Genomic DNA, 14,838 nt, shown 5'->3' on the forward strand with positions numbered 1-14,838 from the left:
GGGACTCCAGGATCATGACCTGAGCCGAAGGCAGTCGCTTAACCAACTGAGCCACCCAGGCGCCCTGGAGATCTTTTTGTAGGAGAAGTATAGTCCATGGTGAGTGTAAGAAATAACCTGGGGTCTAGAGCAGCCATGAGCTTCTGAGCTTCTGGATCTCTCTCTTCTGGTGAGACTCAGAACCTGAAAACTCTTTTAATCTGATGGGGGAAGAAGGCTTTGGGGCAAATGGTGATTCAGGAAAGTTTCCTTCATCCTTCATGAGCACCGGCTACAGAGCAACATATGTTTTTATGGTCCAAATGAAAGTAAAATCAAAAGTTAAATAGTTTCAATCTTGCTAATTTGAATGTGTTAATATATGTACTCGAGACTAAGGTTTATTTTGAATGAGGTAAGAAAAAAACACCCAGCAACCTAAAAGAATAGATACCTAAGTTTCTTGAAACTGTTTGAAAATCTTTATCTGCTCAAGCAATGCATGTGTATATGCTTATATAAACTTTTAAGTTAAGCATTCTGTGTTTCAGGCTTTCAACACTTTGTTAAACATCTATGATGTGATAGTAACATCTTGCCTTTGTGAAGATGGCAATCTAATTAATTATTGACTCTCCACTAATTAAACCAGTGAGTTGTGACTGTCCCCTAAGAGAGGTTCTTCTCAAAGCATCTGTATCATATATTAAGAGTAAATGGTTAGTTGAAGTAATCACAAAGTTGTGGTCCATAAAATTCCTAGAAAGAGAAAAACAGGTAAAGTAAATTTGGGGTCACTGTGTTCCACAAGTTGGAGGCACATCTATGAGAAGAACAAATCAAGGCTACCGGGGGAGGGAAGGCTTTTTAAACTAATAGGTCTCTAGAGAAAGACCTCTACTAATATAAGTAACTTAAAGTGAGTCTTATCTCTGCATTTTAAAACGTAGCCACCAGCGCTGATAGGATAGTTGGATCATAATGTTCCACAGGGGTCGAGTCACTTTATGACTATTAGTAGAAAGGTCATTACCAAAAAAAGTAAACAGAAAAAAAAGAAAGAAAGAAAGAAAGAAAAGAAAAACATGAAAAATGGCCTCCTTTTTTACATTTCCACATAGGTGATCTCCATTGCAGGAGATGAACTTGAACTTGGTTGGGCGGGAGACGGACCTGGTTGGGCGGGAGACTGGAGCCCCTCAGAGAATTTGGGATTCTTCCATTTTTACTGGGAGGGTTGGCAGGTATAACTTGTGTTGTTATGTGAGTCCATGAGAGCCTCCAGGGTTCTAACTCCCTGCCTCTCCGTGTGGTGGGGAGTCGGTCGCTCACTCTGAAGCACTCGACTGGTTTCTGTCTGTGGCTTACCCATGAACAGTGGCTTGGAAGTGTCAAAGCATGAGAAGCATGCGGGGGAACAGCATGCGCTGCCCTCATCTCCTACATGGGTCTGCATGGGAATCTCGGGCACTGTCTGCCTCTGAGCTAAGCTGTTTCCTTCTTTCCCTACAGAACTCACTGAAGGCTTCAAACCGGAAGAAGAAGAGGACAAGCTTTAAAAGAAAAGCCAGTAAAAGAGGGACTGAAGTAAGTGTTTCAGGACTCCGTCCCAGTGAGCAGCTACATCCTCCTGACCGTAGCTACCTCTGTGTGATTTGATCTGGCCCAAGCTTCTTTTCCTGATAAATTTTCAATCCCTCTTCCCTCCTTTACTACACTCAAACCACACACTGGAATTCCTTTCTATCTCTGGAAAATGTGTATATGTATAACCTCCTGCTACTTCAGGATCAGAGCATTTGCACTCGTCCATGGAAGTATTTTCCCAAAGATGATGAAGATGAAGACCTCACATTTCTAGAATGCTCAGAGCATACAGAATAAAATAAAAAACATGGCTTATTCTCCAAGGCAAATTATAGCTTGAGATCCTTTCTTCTAAACTTTATATGGACTATCTTTCAAAGAGTAAGCCCCATGAAACAAGATGTAGCTTTTTTATTTGGCGGGATCAAGGGTTAGCGGTGGTGGGGTGTTGATAGTTTTCCCTTTCATCGCTTTTGGGCTACCTGTCCAAGTCGTGGATGAATGTCTCAATAGTGTTGCTTTCTTCTTTCAGCAGGAAAACAAAGGTCGTCCTTTTGTGATAAAACCTATCTCTTCTCCTCTCATGAAACCCTTGCTTGTGTTTGTGAACCCCAAGAGTGGAGGCAACCAGGTAAGTCATTTTTCATGAGTTTAACTTGGAAGCCTCAGTGCCTTCTTGCAAACAGTTCCCAACACCAATTAAAATGGCACCACCTAGAACCCCAAGCATTGAAAGACAACCAGTTTCTCAGGGACAGGGTTATTGATGTAGGGCATAGCCTTATATACTGCAGGGTTAGGCAAAACCTAGAGGTCCTATGATTTAACCCTCAGCTTCCAAGCAAGACTACACCAGCGGCACTCCAAAACTGCTGACATTTTCCTTACAGATTTTCAAAAAAGGTCATCCCCAAATCTCTTGGTTAATATGTTTCAGAGTTTCTTAACTCTTACTGTTAGGAAGCTCTTTATGGACTTCTCTTTATGGCTTCCCCTTATAAGTTAGACCTGACTACTTTCATCCCTATCCTCAGAGCAAAGCGAGAACAATGACTCATCATTCCCAATGATCATTAACAGCAGATGCCAACAACGCTATCAAAAATATCACCTTCTAAAGGTTTCATTTGGTCCAAACCCAAATCTTGTAGCATAATTAATCACGACCTCATTTGAGGAGAAAGTAACAGCCTAACAACACTCAAGTATGATGACATACCTGAAGTGACAGAGCTCTTTAAAGGACAGAATTTGCTCTAGAATCTAGGTCTTTGTCTCCTCATACCCTTCTCTTCCTACCCTGAGGCTTCTTATCAGTACTCTTCTTTGGCTTTGATTTTTCTCTACCTTCGTGTGAGAATAAATGATAAAATATTTTCTCTGTCCACTAAGTGCACATTTTACATTTTGAGGTGAGATTCCTTGAAGTTTCACACTTAACAATGACAGATTTGAAACTGTCTAGTTAACGCCACGTAAGGAGGGAGTCGTATAATTAGGACTGATGTTCTTACTACCAAGCATAAGGGGCATTTTTCCAGAATGGATTAATTACAGTAAAGCTTCTCTTAGGAGAGCTTGTGATTTAAAGAAAATAGTTTCTCTCCATTTCTTTCTTTACTTTAAAATTCTCGATAACTTGCTGTGTTAAAAATCTTTAATGTTGAAGAGAACAGGGAAAAAAAAATGTGCCATGAGTGGAAAATCTATTTTCAGCATCCTGCTTTTTTAAGTTGGTGAGTGATGTTGGTGATATTGTAATGATGGCGATCCTGAGACTGTCACTAGAGGGGCTTTTTGGGGGTGATGTTCAGTGTGCCCTGAACCATAGTCACTCCCTAGGTCTGGTCTCCCTAGAGCCTAGTGAGGGTTGGAGGTGTATTTGGGGACCACAGAACAGAGCAAAGCTGATGTAATTGACTCCATTGATTTTGACCACTTGAGTATCACATGCTAATTCCCAATATATTTTATCATGAGGGTCATTCTAGAAGATGCACTCATTAAATCATAAGCCTTTTTCCTAGGGCATTTAGAAACTTGTAGGTTTCAGGAGCAGACAGGCCAGTAAAGATAGAGCCCATTTTTGTTGGGATCTCTGCGTAAATTAGTAATGCCAGGGACTTCAGAGATGATCTGATGTTGTTTCCTATTGCACTAAATAGAAAACAAGAAAGCTTAAGTAAATTTTCTAAGGACATCCTGTTAATGACACCAAAGGGGCAAATGGGAAAAATAAATCAAGCAACATTAATTATATGTGAGTTCTAAATTGAGTGGATCAAACCGAGACTGCTCTGGAATTTCAGAGCAGTGGTAGTGGTTAAGAAGGTGGTGTCATGGAAATGGCTGAATTGAAGATGGACACTACTTATTTATGCAGAGAGAGAAAGCTGGGGGAGCAGTGCCCCTTTCCTTCTCTCTCGGTGGCAAACTCCTGTTCATCCTTTAAGGCTTGGAACCATTTCTCAAAATGAATCACCCTGTCCACTGTGCTCCCATAGCACTTGGGAGCTATTTACACAGAAGCTGTATTTTGTGAGTTGCAATGTAAGTGCTCTATGGGGGTTCTGCTAACTTACAGGCTCCATAATACCTGGGGCTGCACCTTTCAACCTGTGCTTTCTAGTACGTGGGCTATAGAAGTGAACAAATAATTGTATAATAAGCAATCAGGGTTTTACAGCAGATTATCTGGACAGTGGCTTCGTTACTGATGAGAATTCAGGAAAGGGAAGAATTATTTTGGAAAAGAAGTTGAGATGTGTTTGAGGTACTGGAAGTGACTGTGAGATATTCAAATAAAAAATGCCCAGTCATTAGAGACAAAAGACTTTACTGATTGGCTCTCATTTTGTGCATTTTGGCTTATGAGATTACTTCTAGAATATCTAGGATTCTCAGAAGTATGGCTAACCAAATCAAGATGAATATTGCATAATTTTACATTTCTATATACTTTCTTTATAAAATAGAATTCTTTACTAAGCCTAATAAAGAGCATTGCTTCTAAGCATGGTATGAAATGTTGAGAAACTTTAAAGACATCCGAATACCTATGTATAATTGCAATCATTCAAACCGATCTCCTTAGGAAGGCACAGCTTGATTCCCAGTTGTAGTGAGTAGGGAAGGGTCGTGGTCATTGATGATCTAATTCCTCTGTTAGGGCCCCCCTTTTCCTGTGCTGTGTCTGTCTATGCCCTTAACATTGCAGAAGAGGGGAGATTCTGGGTGATGGAGAGTCCGAGGATGAACTGTGAAAGTTTCTCCCTCCTTGACTCCCTTGAATCTTGTTTCCTCCATAATTTTGCACCCTCCCCTGCCCGACCTTCATTGAGACTAAAGGGTCAAAGGAGGACTAAGGATGGCAGTGAAAACAGGGCAAGTGAACCCCAAGAAGTTGGCCCTGAGATTCTGCTTTTTTCTTTTTTTTTTTTTTAACATCCATGTTTTCATACAACTCAAGGGTAAAGAGTCAAGTTAAGCTCATTCAATCAGTTTTTTGTCTTTGAGCTTATTAAATGTGCTGTTGGATGGTGTCATTCAATAAAGGTGCCTTCCCAGGTTGGATGCCTCTTGCAATCATGAATTAGAGCCTGCCATTGGTACCCTATAGATTCGGCAAGTGTTTTTTGTTTTTTGTTTTTTAAATTATGTTCAGTGAGATTCTGCTTTTCTAACAAGCTCCCAGGTGACTGTTACTGCAACTCAAAGACCACACTCTGATTAGCGAGGGCTGACTAGAAGTACTTCACTGCTGTTGTTGTTCAATCCTGTTTTTTGCCTTTTAATGACTGATTTATTTTGCTTATCTTTGGGAGATAGAAAGCACCCCTTATTTGAAGCCTAGCCTTCAAACTTTTATTTAAACTTGCTTGGGCTTCTCTTAAGTAAATAACTACACTCTCTTGCCACCTTCTGGCAAGAAAAATACCTATAGCTTTTTAAAAAACCGTATTTTTCTCGTATGCAGAAATTTTCCAACACTTTGCAGGAGTACATTGAGATGAAAACATTTGGAACTGCTTCTATGTACCTTTTAAACAATAATTTGTTTTAAACACTTATTTCACAATAATTGTCTCTATTTTTCCCTCACTTAAGGTGGAGATGATAGTGGGTGTTTTGAAAGTTTTAGAGGTTGGCAGTGCTCTTGTTGGGGGAACAGGAACTGGAATCAGGGACCACAAGATCAACTTTGAGTTTCTCCTCCTGTGGAGAAGATGTAATACCTGGGAGATAAAGTTTACACCAGTACAGTCCCCTCCTCTGTGTTTGAAAACCTGAGGACTCGAGAAATAGCCACCCTCCCTTACATAACTTAACCTCCACTCTTAAGTACTTGTTTTTCTTGGATGTCCCTGACTCATTAGCATCTTTCTCCCTGAGTCTTACAGACACTTCTGATATCTCTCGATATTTCCTACTTTCATACGATCTCTTCTGAAGGCTCCCTCTCAGGACTTCATTTCCAGGAACTTAGGTTGTATGTTCAGGGTTAAGCAGGTGTTCTGACCCCTAGAGTGATTCTACCTTGTCAGTCCTGACAGTTGGGGGGTCTGAACCCTGGCTTCTCACACTGTTCAATGTGAAATCCCAGGGTTGAGGGGTGGCATGAGTTGCATTTGACTTCCCAGGGGCTTTATCAGTAGATGGCAAGAGGAAGGGGGTGTCCAGTCTGTGGGCAGGCTCACGCTGAGTTCACCACCATCCCATGGCTGGATCTATGCACCGTCACCCCAGGGCCACCCCTCCTAAGTCAGGGACAAGTCAACCAAGGTGGGAGAAGGAGACAAAAGTCAGTAACTTCAAATGTTTGAGTCCCCAGACTTTCTAAATACTTGAGCAAACAACCTCAATGATATTCTGTGATGTACAACTTGGGGATAAATCAAGAATCAGGATGTTTGGATAAAATTTTAGGCTCCTAATGCTTAGAATAGGCTAGGGAGAGGGCAGAAGGGTAGGCAGCAGATAATCACACATGTCAAAATCCACGCTCAAGATCTTCTTGTCAAGCCAACCTCAACAGATGGAATTAAAACAAGGAAACAACAAATCTGTGGAAAGTCCCTTTTCCCAGTAATAATACTCGTGGAAGTGTGGGGGGCGGGCAGCTGTCTTACTCTACTCAGGCTGCTCTCACTGAATACCAGAGACTAGATGGTTTAAAAACAGGAATTTATTCCTTACAGTTCTGGGGGCTGGGAAGCCCACGATCAAGGCACCAGCAGATAGGGGAGCTGGTAAGGTTCCACTTCCTGGTTCACGGAGCGCCGTCTCTCACTGTGTCCACTCGCTCTGTCTTCATGTGGCAGAAGCGATGAGGGGGCTCTTTAGGGTCCCTTTTATAAGGGCACTAATCCCTTCACGAGGGCTCCACTTCCCCCAAGGCCCCACCTCCTTTGAAAGGTCTAGGGCCTGCCTGGTTGTCTAGCTTCTTAGTTTATAGCCAGACTGACATTTTGATGTATCAGTCTGATTAAAACATTTCAGTGACTCTCATTTCCTATAAAACAAAGCCCAGGCCCCTTAGCAACTTAATCCACAACTCAGTTTCGTCTCCCACCGCTCCTGCCTCACGGTTCAGAGACTGAACAGGACACAGTGTCCCCATGACACGTCTGGTGCCTCGTCATTCTCTTCTCCACGTGTAAAGAAATGGTTAACTTTACTCGTCTTTCAAGAAACAGTTCAGATATCATATATGGGATGCCTTCATCTAATCCCCAAACTGGGGCTTAGAGTGTCTCCTCCGGCCACTCCTACTCCTCAGCAGGTGTCTCATTCATTTTTTTTTTTTTTTTAAAGATTTTATTTATTTATTTGGCAGAGAGAGAGACAGCGAGAGCAGGAACACAAGCAGGGGGAGTGGGAGAGGCAGAAGCAGGCTTCCTGCTGAGCGGGGAGCCCGATGTGGGACTCGATCCCAAGACCCTGGGATCATGACCTGAGCCGAAGGCAGACGCTTAACAACTGAGCCACCCAGGCGCCCGGACTCATTCATTTTGTATTTGCCTCTTTCTGAGCTTCCTGAGTGTACCCATGTGTTTTTTAAGTAAATTAGGTATTCCTTTGGGGTTGTTTGAAGCCAGTTTGAAATAATTATTTCTTAATCTCTTCCTTCCACTAGCTTTTATTTTCCTCGGGACTTTCCTAGCAGCTTTTGCCGTGATCTAGATAATCCCTCTGTGACATAAACTGAGGCTTGCTCGGTAACCCACCGGCATGTTTCAGGCTATAGAAGAGTTACAAGGATTCAATGAAGACTGATAAGCTAGTGGAGCTGATTCATTCTTTATTGACTCTCCATACCCCTAAGTCATTATCGTATTTTCTTTTATGAATAATGCCTAGAACTTCCTCTGGAGAGCAGGATCTTCCCTGTTTTGCCCATCTTTCTCTCTTCCCACCCAACAGGGTGTCTGGCACCTAGTAGGTAAGTTGATGAATCCTGTTTATTTCCCTCTAGAACAATCTACCTGTTTTCTGGGAAATTGTTTTCTCCTCTCCCAGCCTGTTCTCCAACACCTGGAGCCAGAAAGAACCTATTCGTCACTCCATAGGAATACCCATTCTCACAATATCTTAACAGGCTCAATCGTCAATGAGATGATACAGCTACAGCTGTGCGTATGAGAACCCTCCTGGAGTGTGTTAGAATTGACATGCAACCTATTTTTTCCATTTAGAGAAAAGTAGACTACTCTCACAGAGAAGTGGCAGCTTTTCTCAAGAATAAAACAAAACAGAAAACCAAAAACCCCAAGTAACCTAGACTTGAGGTTGACAAAAGCCCAAGGCTGAAAGTTCTAGCCCATGGACCCTGCACCTCCTTTCCTGCTCACTAGCCATAGGACCTTAACATGAAAGCAACTGAGAACTCTATGTTCCATGTTCTTCAAGCATTGTGTCTTTCTTTCCTCCTAAATCTTGATGAACTCTAAGGCGGTTTCATGTCCTTTATCTTTGTAGTCCCGGGGCTTAACATAGTGGCTTGCTCTTTGCATGCCCAGAGAGGGAGTGAAAGCAAGGAGGAAAGGCAGGTGTATGACGGGAGCAGGGAGGAGAAAGAGCAGGAAGAAACAAACTGGCACAATAGCCTACAAAAAAAAAAAAAAAAGTGCAGCTTGGGGATTTGGCATGTGGCCGGTGACAACGACGAGCATGTTTGAGACTCACTAGCTGTGTAAATGTCTGAGCCAGTTTATTTATTTATTTTTTTTTAAAGATTTTATTTATTTATTTGACAGAGACACAGCGAGAGAGGAACACAAGCAGGGGGAGCGAGAGAGGGAGAAGCAAGCTTCCTGCCAAGCAGGGAGCCCAATGCGGGGCTCGATCCCAGAACCCTGGGATCATGACCTGAGCCGAAGGCAGATGCTTAACGACTGAGCCACCCAGGCGCCCCTGAGTCGGTTTAATCCTGTCAGTGAGAAAGAAATGACTCTCTTCCTGGTGAATTAGCATTTCTCGAGCCATTCAATTCTATTGAATGAATTACCTAAGCCTTAAAGTAGCTCATCCTAGAGGTCACAGCAGACGTAAGAGAACTGACTTCATTGTGTTGGACCACCTTTTTTTTTCTCCACCCGCCATGGTGGATTTAAAACAATGCAGTACTTTTCAGACCCTTGCCGGTTTTGCTAATGCATATATTTTAGAAAGACTCATTTTAAAAGAAATAATTCTCTCACACCTGAATGTAACCTCTGATTACATTCTGACGTGTATGGTTTTGCACGTTACCCCTGCACAGCTCCGAGGGCATCCTTCCAGTAGGCTGCGGTGTCGATGGGGCCTCCTGGAGATGGTGCAGCTTAAAACTTGCCAACCTGAATTCCCCTTCCTCCAAAGGAAAAATGTAGATGATTGGGCATCGCCATGAACACACACTTAAAAGGAGCAAAACCAAAATGGTGTGGTCACTCAGACCTTTTGGAGAAATTTTAGTTTAGGAAAAACCACCTCCAAATGCCTTTTATTTTATATTTTATTATTTTTTATTTATTTTATTTTATTTTATTTTATTTTAGATACCATTCCCTGGTATCGCAGGCACATAGAAGCTGAAATTGAGACGAGCACTCAGCCGTGGCCAGAAGTGGAAAGGAGTAATTAACATTAACTATTCATATTGCTCTAGGAATTTAAAACTGAAAAATTAATTTTTGTGCAAGTCAGTGTGAAATTTTTTTATAAATCGGTCATTAAAATGACTCTGGCGTTACCAATTATGCATCAAAGATTACTTGACGTAACCCGCAACTGACTTGATAGCAAGGCGCAGTATGGGAAGAGAATGATCCAGTATTTAGTTAGTATTATGTATCCAAATCTATGTCTGAATTTTATAGGAAGCAAAATATGTCACTTGGTGAAGTTGAAGGATTAGTTGTAATAATTAAGGATAGACTGTTATTCCTAAATTTATAGCAAGCACATGATAAAGCAGAACTTTTAAATTACAGGTTTGGATGAAATGTGGAACAAAAGACCTGCATTGGCCCCTGTAACAACCGGCATAACAATGTGATAATTACAAGCTATACTTCAGCCCTCACGCCCTCAAGTGCAATTTACTGAATAGATTAACAAGGAGCAACAAAGAAAGGGACTAACTTTTACAAAGGCCTATTTTGCACCACATACTGTGTTAGATATGTAACTGTTACTGATTCATTTAATTCTCATTATCCCTCTGGAATGTAGATGTTGCCCTCCTATTTAATATGCTGGATTTCTGCAGGATTATAAATGCTCACGATCACCTAATGAGAACACCCACGTTATTACTGACTCAAATACCATGCTATTTCTGCTGTCCTAGGATGACTCTCAGATACAGCATAGTAGGTGTACAAACTTGGGAATATTTTAAGAGCACTCAGGATAGCTAATAAAGGAACTATTAATATAAGCTACAAGCATGCCCAACTGATCAAACGTCATTTGCTGCGGCTGATAATGACCTAAAATGGGGCACCCTACGCAGTTTTAAAGCTCTTTTTTTTTTTTTTTTTTTTTATTCATTTGACAGAGATAGACACAGCGAGAGAGGGAACACAAGCAGGGGGAGTGGGAGAGGGAGAAGCAGGCCTCCCGCAGAGCGAGGAGCCCGATGCGGGGCTCGATCCCAGGACTCTGAGATCATGACCTGAGCTGAAGGCAGACGCTTAACGACTGAGCCACCCAGGCGCCCCTTAAAGCTCTTTTGATGCTGCTTAAGGAAATGATCCTTCTTTCATTTCTTCTTTGCTCAGTTCACTGTTAAGAAATGATCTCCAGCGGCGCCTGGGTGGCTCAGTCGTTAAGCGTTTGCCTTCGGCTCAGGTCATGATCCCAGGGTCCTGGGATCGAGCCCCGCGTCGGGCTCCCTGCTCCGCGGGAAGCCTGCTTCTCCCTCTCCCACTCCCCCTGCTTGTGTTCCTTCTCTCGCTGTGTCTCTCTCTGTCAAATAAATAAATAAAATCTAAAAAAAAAAAAAGAAAGAAAAAGAAATGATCTCCAGGGGCACCTGGGTGGCTCAGTCAGTTACGTGTCTGCCTCGGCTCTGGTCATGATCCCGGAGTCCTGGAATCGAGTCCCACATCCGGCTCCTCGCTCAGCAGGGAGCCTCCTTCTTCCTCCGCCTGACATGCTCTCTCTCTGACAAATAAATAAATAAAATATTTGAAAAAAAAAAAAAAACAAGTATCTCCAGAACGGCCTTGTGTTTTCCATGACGATCAGTTCTACAAATGCCAGTTATAAATTAGTTAAGACATTCCAAAAATGTTCATGTGAGAACTGTTTGACTTAGGGACATGGAAATTGAAACAAAGTCAAAGTAAGCTGTAACTAGGAAAGTTACATATATCTATCCTAGATAATGAGGAGCCTGTGAGACTTTTGCTTCAGTTAAGAGAAATTCTTTAGCACATACCGTCTATCTTCATATTATGCAAAGATAAAAGTAATCTTCACAGTGAAATTAAAATTAATGTCAAATGACGTGGACTGACTAATAACTTCCCTACATGGGTTTTTATGTTGAGTGATTGTAAAACCTGTAGATACTGTTCAGTAAGCACTTAATTGCATGCCAAGCACTGTGACGTGCTCCTCAAATGTGATTGCACATAATTCTTGCAACAAGTCTGTGAATGAGGCATTCTTATCTCCACATTAAAGAGAATGAAGTTGGGCTTACTGAAATTGGAGAACTTGGCCAGAGTTACACAGGTTGGACAAAAGCCTCCTCTGGACATTCAACCTGTATATCAGTGGCCAAAGCCCATGATTTTAACTACTACTTCATGCTATTTATAATTAGGTGATATTTTAGATAAGAGGATTTGTTTTTATTTTTTCAATGAGCAGCAAATATTTGGAAATCTCTATTGTCTTTTTAAATTTTTTTTTCTTACAGGGAACCAAAGTCCTGCAGATGTTCATGTGGTACCTGAATCCACGGCAGGTGTTTGATCTTTCTCAGGAAGGGCCCAAAGATGCGTAAGTCTGCAAATAACCCCCCCGTGGTCCACACTGGTTTAGGCAAGCAAGAAGGACTTCTGCTGTGAAGTCAAGCTTCATTATTAGATTACCTTGTGAAATATTTTCTGACCATCCCTCATTGACTTTCTCAACTGTAGTCACCTCCCTTAAACCTTCATCTGACGTTTCTCCTCCGACTCTTCTTTGGGCTAATTCCCTTCCAAACTAGCTACACAGTTGTTAACTCAGGGCATATTTCTCGTGTGTTTGCTGTTCATGTGCCTGCAACTGTAGATTATTTACAAGTCTGCACTGAGAAAGGATTTGTCCTTTTTCTACTTATGCATGTACAACTTGGGAGATGTACATTAGTGAGAATGTAAGTGTATCTTTGGAGAGTGGCCATATTTGTTTATGAATGTGTTCGTGTATTTGAATAAGAGGTTTGTGTGTGCACCTGTGTCCATTTGAGACAGATTAATTGATTATGCCTATGGATTCCACACCAGAATGGGAAGACATTTTAATTCCTGCTCAATCCCTTTTTCTGAAGTTCTCAGAAGTTTCATTCTGTTTCTGTTAGAAGTGCTGAAAATAAAGTTTAGACGTAGGTGACATGTATCCTGTATCTTCCCTTTGGTGGCGGTGGTCCTGTATGTGGTGGAAAAGAGCAGGACCATTTCTGCTACTGTGGGATTCCCTTTTTAAAACCCATGTATTAACATAGTTTGGATGTCATTGGATAAACAGAACTTAAGGGATACTAATTATTTTTAAATAAGTAATAATATCAGAGGCAAAGTAGCCAGCTGAGATCATTTCTAGAGAAATAATATTCCTGTATGATATTAATAAATCATATATTTGAAGCATTCAGGAGAACATTAAATATAAAAATTAATTTCTGCCATCATTCTTTTAATCTATGAACTTCTTCACCACTAGAGTTCGCTATAAAACTTCTCTATTTTCTTTTGTGTATTTGGATGGGCTAAGGCAAATCTGCTACCCTGGCTTTTGCCCTTTCAGATGCTTTTCTTAAAATCTTATCACTTTGGTTAGACTTTAGGCAGAGCCTTCATAGGTCATCCTAACGAATGTGGCCAGATTGCCAGAAAAAAAAATACCTTGATTTGGAAGATGATATTTTTTAGAACAGAGACATTGACAGTTTCACTTAAGGAAATGTTTTAGCAGGGGTGCTATAGTTGTGTTTTCTCAAGAGCCAGCATGAAAAATGATCTAATTTTAAGCAGACAAATTTTAAATAAAGAAAAATCAGTAAATCTTCCCTCTTTGGGCTGAGGAGTATAAATTTGGCTCGAGTGTTAGTGAATGAGTGGAGAGAGAGCTAGAATTGTAAGTGTGTGGTAATGCTGTGGGCATCCTCCCTCCACCCTGTCTCTCGGAAAAGGTTTACTGGGATTAAGAGTGGAAAGTGTAAGTTTGAAAAGCAAATCCAGGAAAAGCTGACAAAAAATAAGGAGGAGACATATAATGACTAGTGATTACCAGTTAATGAGGATTTTCTTTGAGAAAGGAGGAAGGAGTATGATGGGAAAAGAAAAGAAAGTCGGAACTAATTAGGAAAACCATGTGAGTTGATGCATTAATAGGGATTATGGGAAATAAAACTCTGGGACATCCTGAAATCCCATTCCAATGTCAGCCATTTAAAAATGATTTTTGCTGCCAACCTCTGATCCAGTTGTTGGGGTCCATCCCCTTGTGATAACTTGGTAACTAGTTTTGATGACATCATTATCCTCATGATTATACATTTTCTCCAGTGGACATCCCCTCCTCCTCTTTTGCTCATGTTTTCTCTCTGCGATGGCCAGTGATGAGCTCTTTTGTTTACTTCATGTTCTTTTTCCTCTACAGGCTTGAGTTGTATAGGAAAGTACCAAATCTGCGAATTCTGGCCTGTGGTGGGGATGGAACGGTAGGTCCTCGAGATAGAATCAAGCTCTCTCCCTTATTTCTTCCATCTTTCTTTTGCTCTCTGTATGACAGTTCTCTTTATTCATTCCCACCTCACCTCTTGCCAGTCCCCTAAGACCTAGGTCTCTGTCTATGAGAATCATAGCCCATAAAGGCTTAGAAGAGATGTTGTTATTGTCTCCTGGATTCTTAAATTATGTTCTGCTCCCTCAGCTTTACTGTTACCCCTTCCTGTTCTACAAGGTAAGAAGGGAGTCAGATCATTAGAATGAAGGTTATAGATGACTAAGTTCTTAATTTAAAAAATAACTTATTTATTTTGGTTCTTAATAATTGGTCACAGTCATTAAGGAGAAGTATATGGACAAAATTACTGCATTTGTTCTTTTATGAGAGGAGATAAAACTTAGAATACTGGCAGTGGTTTACCTTAAAGATCATTGATTGGTTTCCTTTGTATTCATTTTTGAAGAAAAGATGGAATTGTGCTGAAGTTTAATATTATGGGTATATTTTCCTCTATTTGTCTCATCTGTTTCTCCATTTGCCCTCTACTTATGTTGGTATATTTAGCAAAGGCAGAGAATTGAGAACCATGACATTTAGACTCTGCTGCCCAGTGTCTTTTTCTTCTGTATTTGGAGTCCGCTCTCACAGGACCTAGAATTTTTATTATGAACCCTCTTTGGCTTTTCTCTAATCTCCCTAATTAGAATGTTTTATTCTTGAAGGTAGCAACAAAATCTTTTAACTACCTCTCATAGCACTTAATACAGCATTGGATATACATTATATACCAATAAATGCAACTGAAAAAAAACAGAACAGTGTTTCCACTGGTCCTTTAAG

General features: G+C 41.1%; 1 protein-coding gene across 2 annotated transcripts in view; it reads left to right on the forward strand.

The window, feature by feature from the left end:
* Positions 1-14,838, forward strand: part of DGKI (diacylglycerol kinase iota) — a 426,631-nt gene that overhangs the window by 217,035 nt on the left and 194,758 nt on the right. For both annotated transcript variants that reach the window (XM_081800028.1, XM_081800027.1), the window contains exons 9-12: positions 1,492-1,566; positions 2,099-2,197; positions 11,981-12,063; positions 13,930-13,990. In XM_081800028.1, the coding sequence (XP_081656154.1) occupies positions 1,492-1,566; positions 2,099-2,197; positions 11,981-12,063; positions 13,930-13,990 (318 nt within the window). The remainder of the gene's footprint in view (positions 1-1,491; positions 1,567-2,098; positions 2,198-11,980; positions 12,064-13,929; positions 13,991-14,838) is intronic.

This window comes from Leptonychotes weddellii, chromosome 12 (assembly GCF_054177405.1).
Source record: "Leptonychotes weddellii isolate Sample4059 chromosome 12, ASM5417740v2, whole genome shotgun sequence".
In the NCBI taxonomy this organism is placed as follows: domain Eukaryota; kingdom Metazoa; phylum Chordata; class Mammalia; order Carnivora; family Phocidae; genus Leptonychotes; species Leptonychotes weddellii.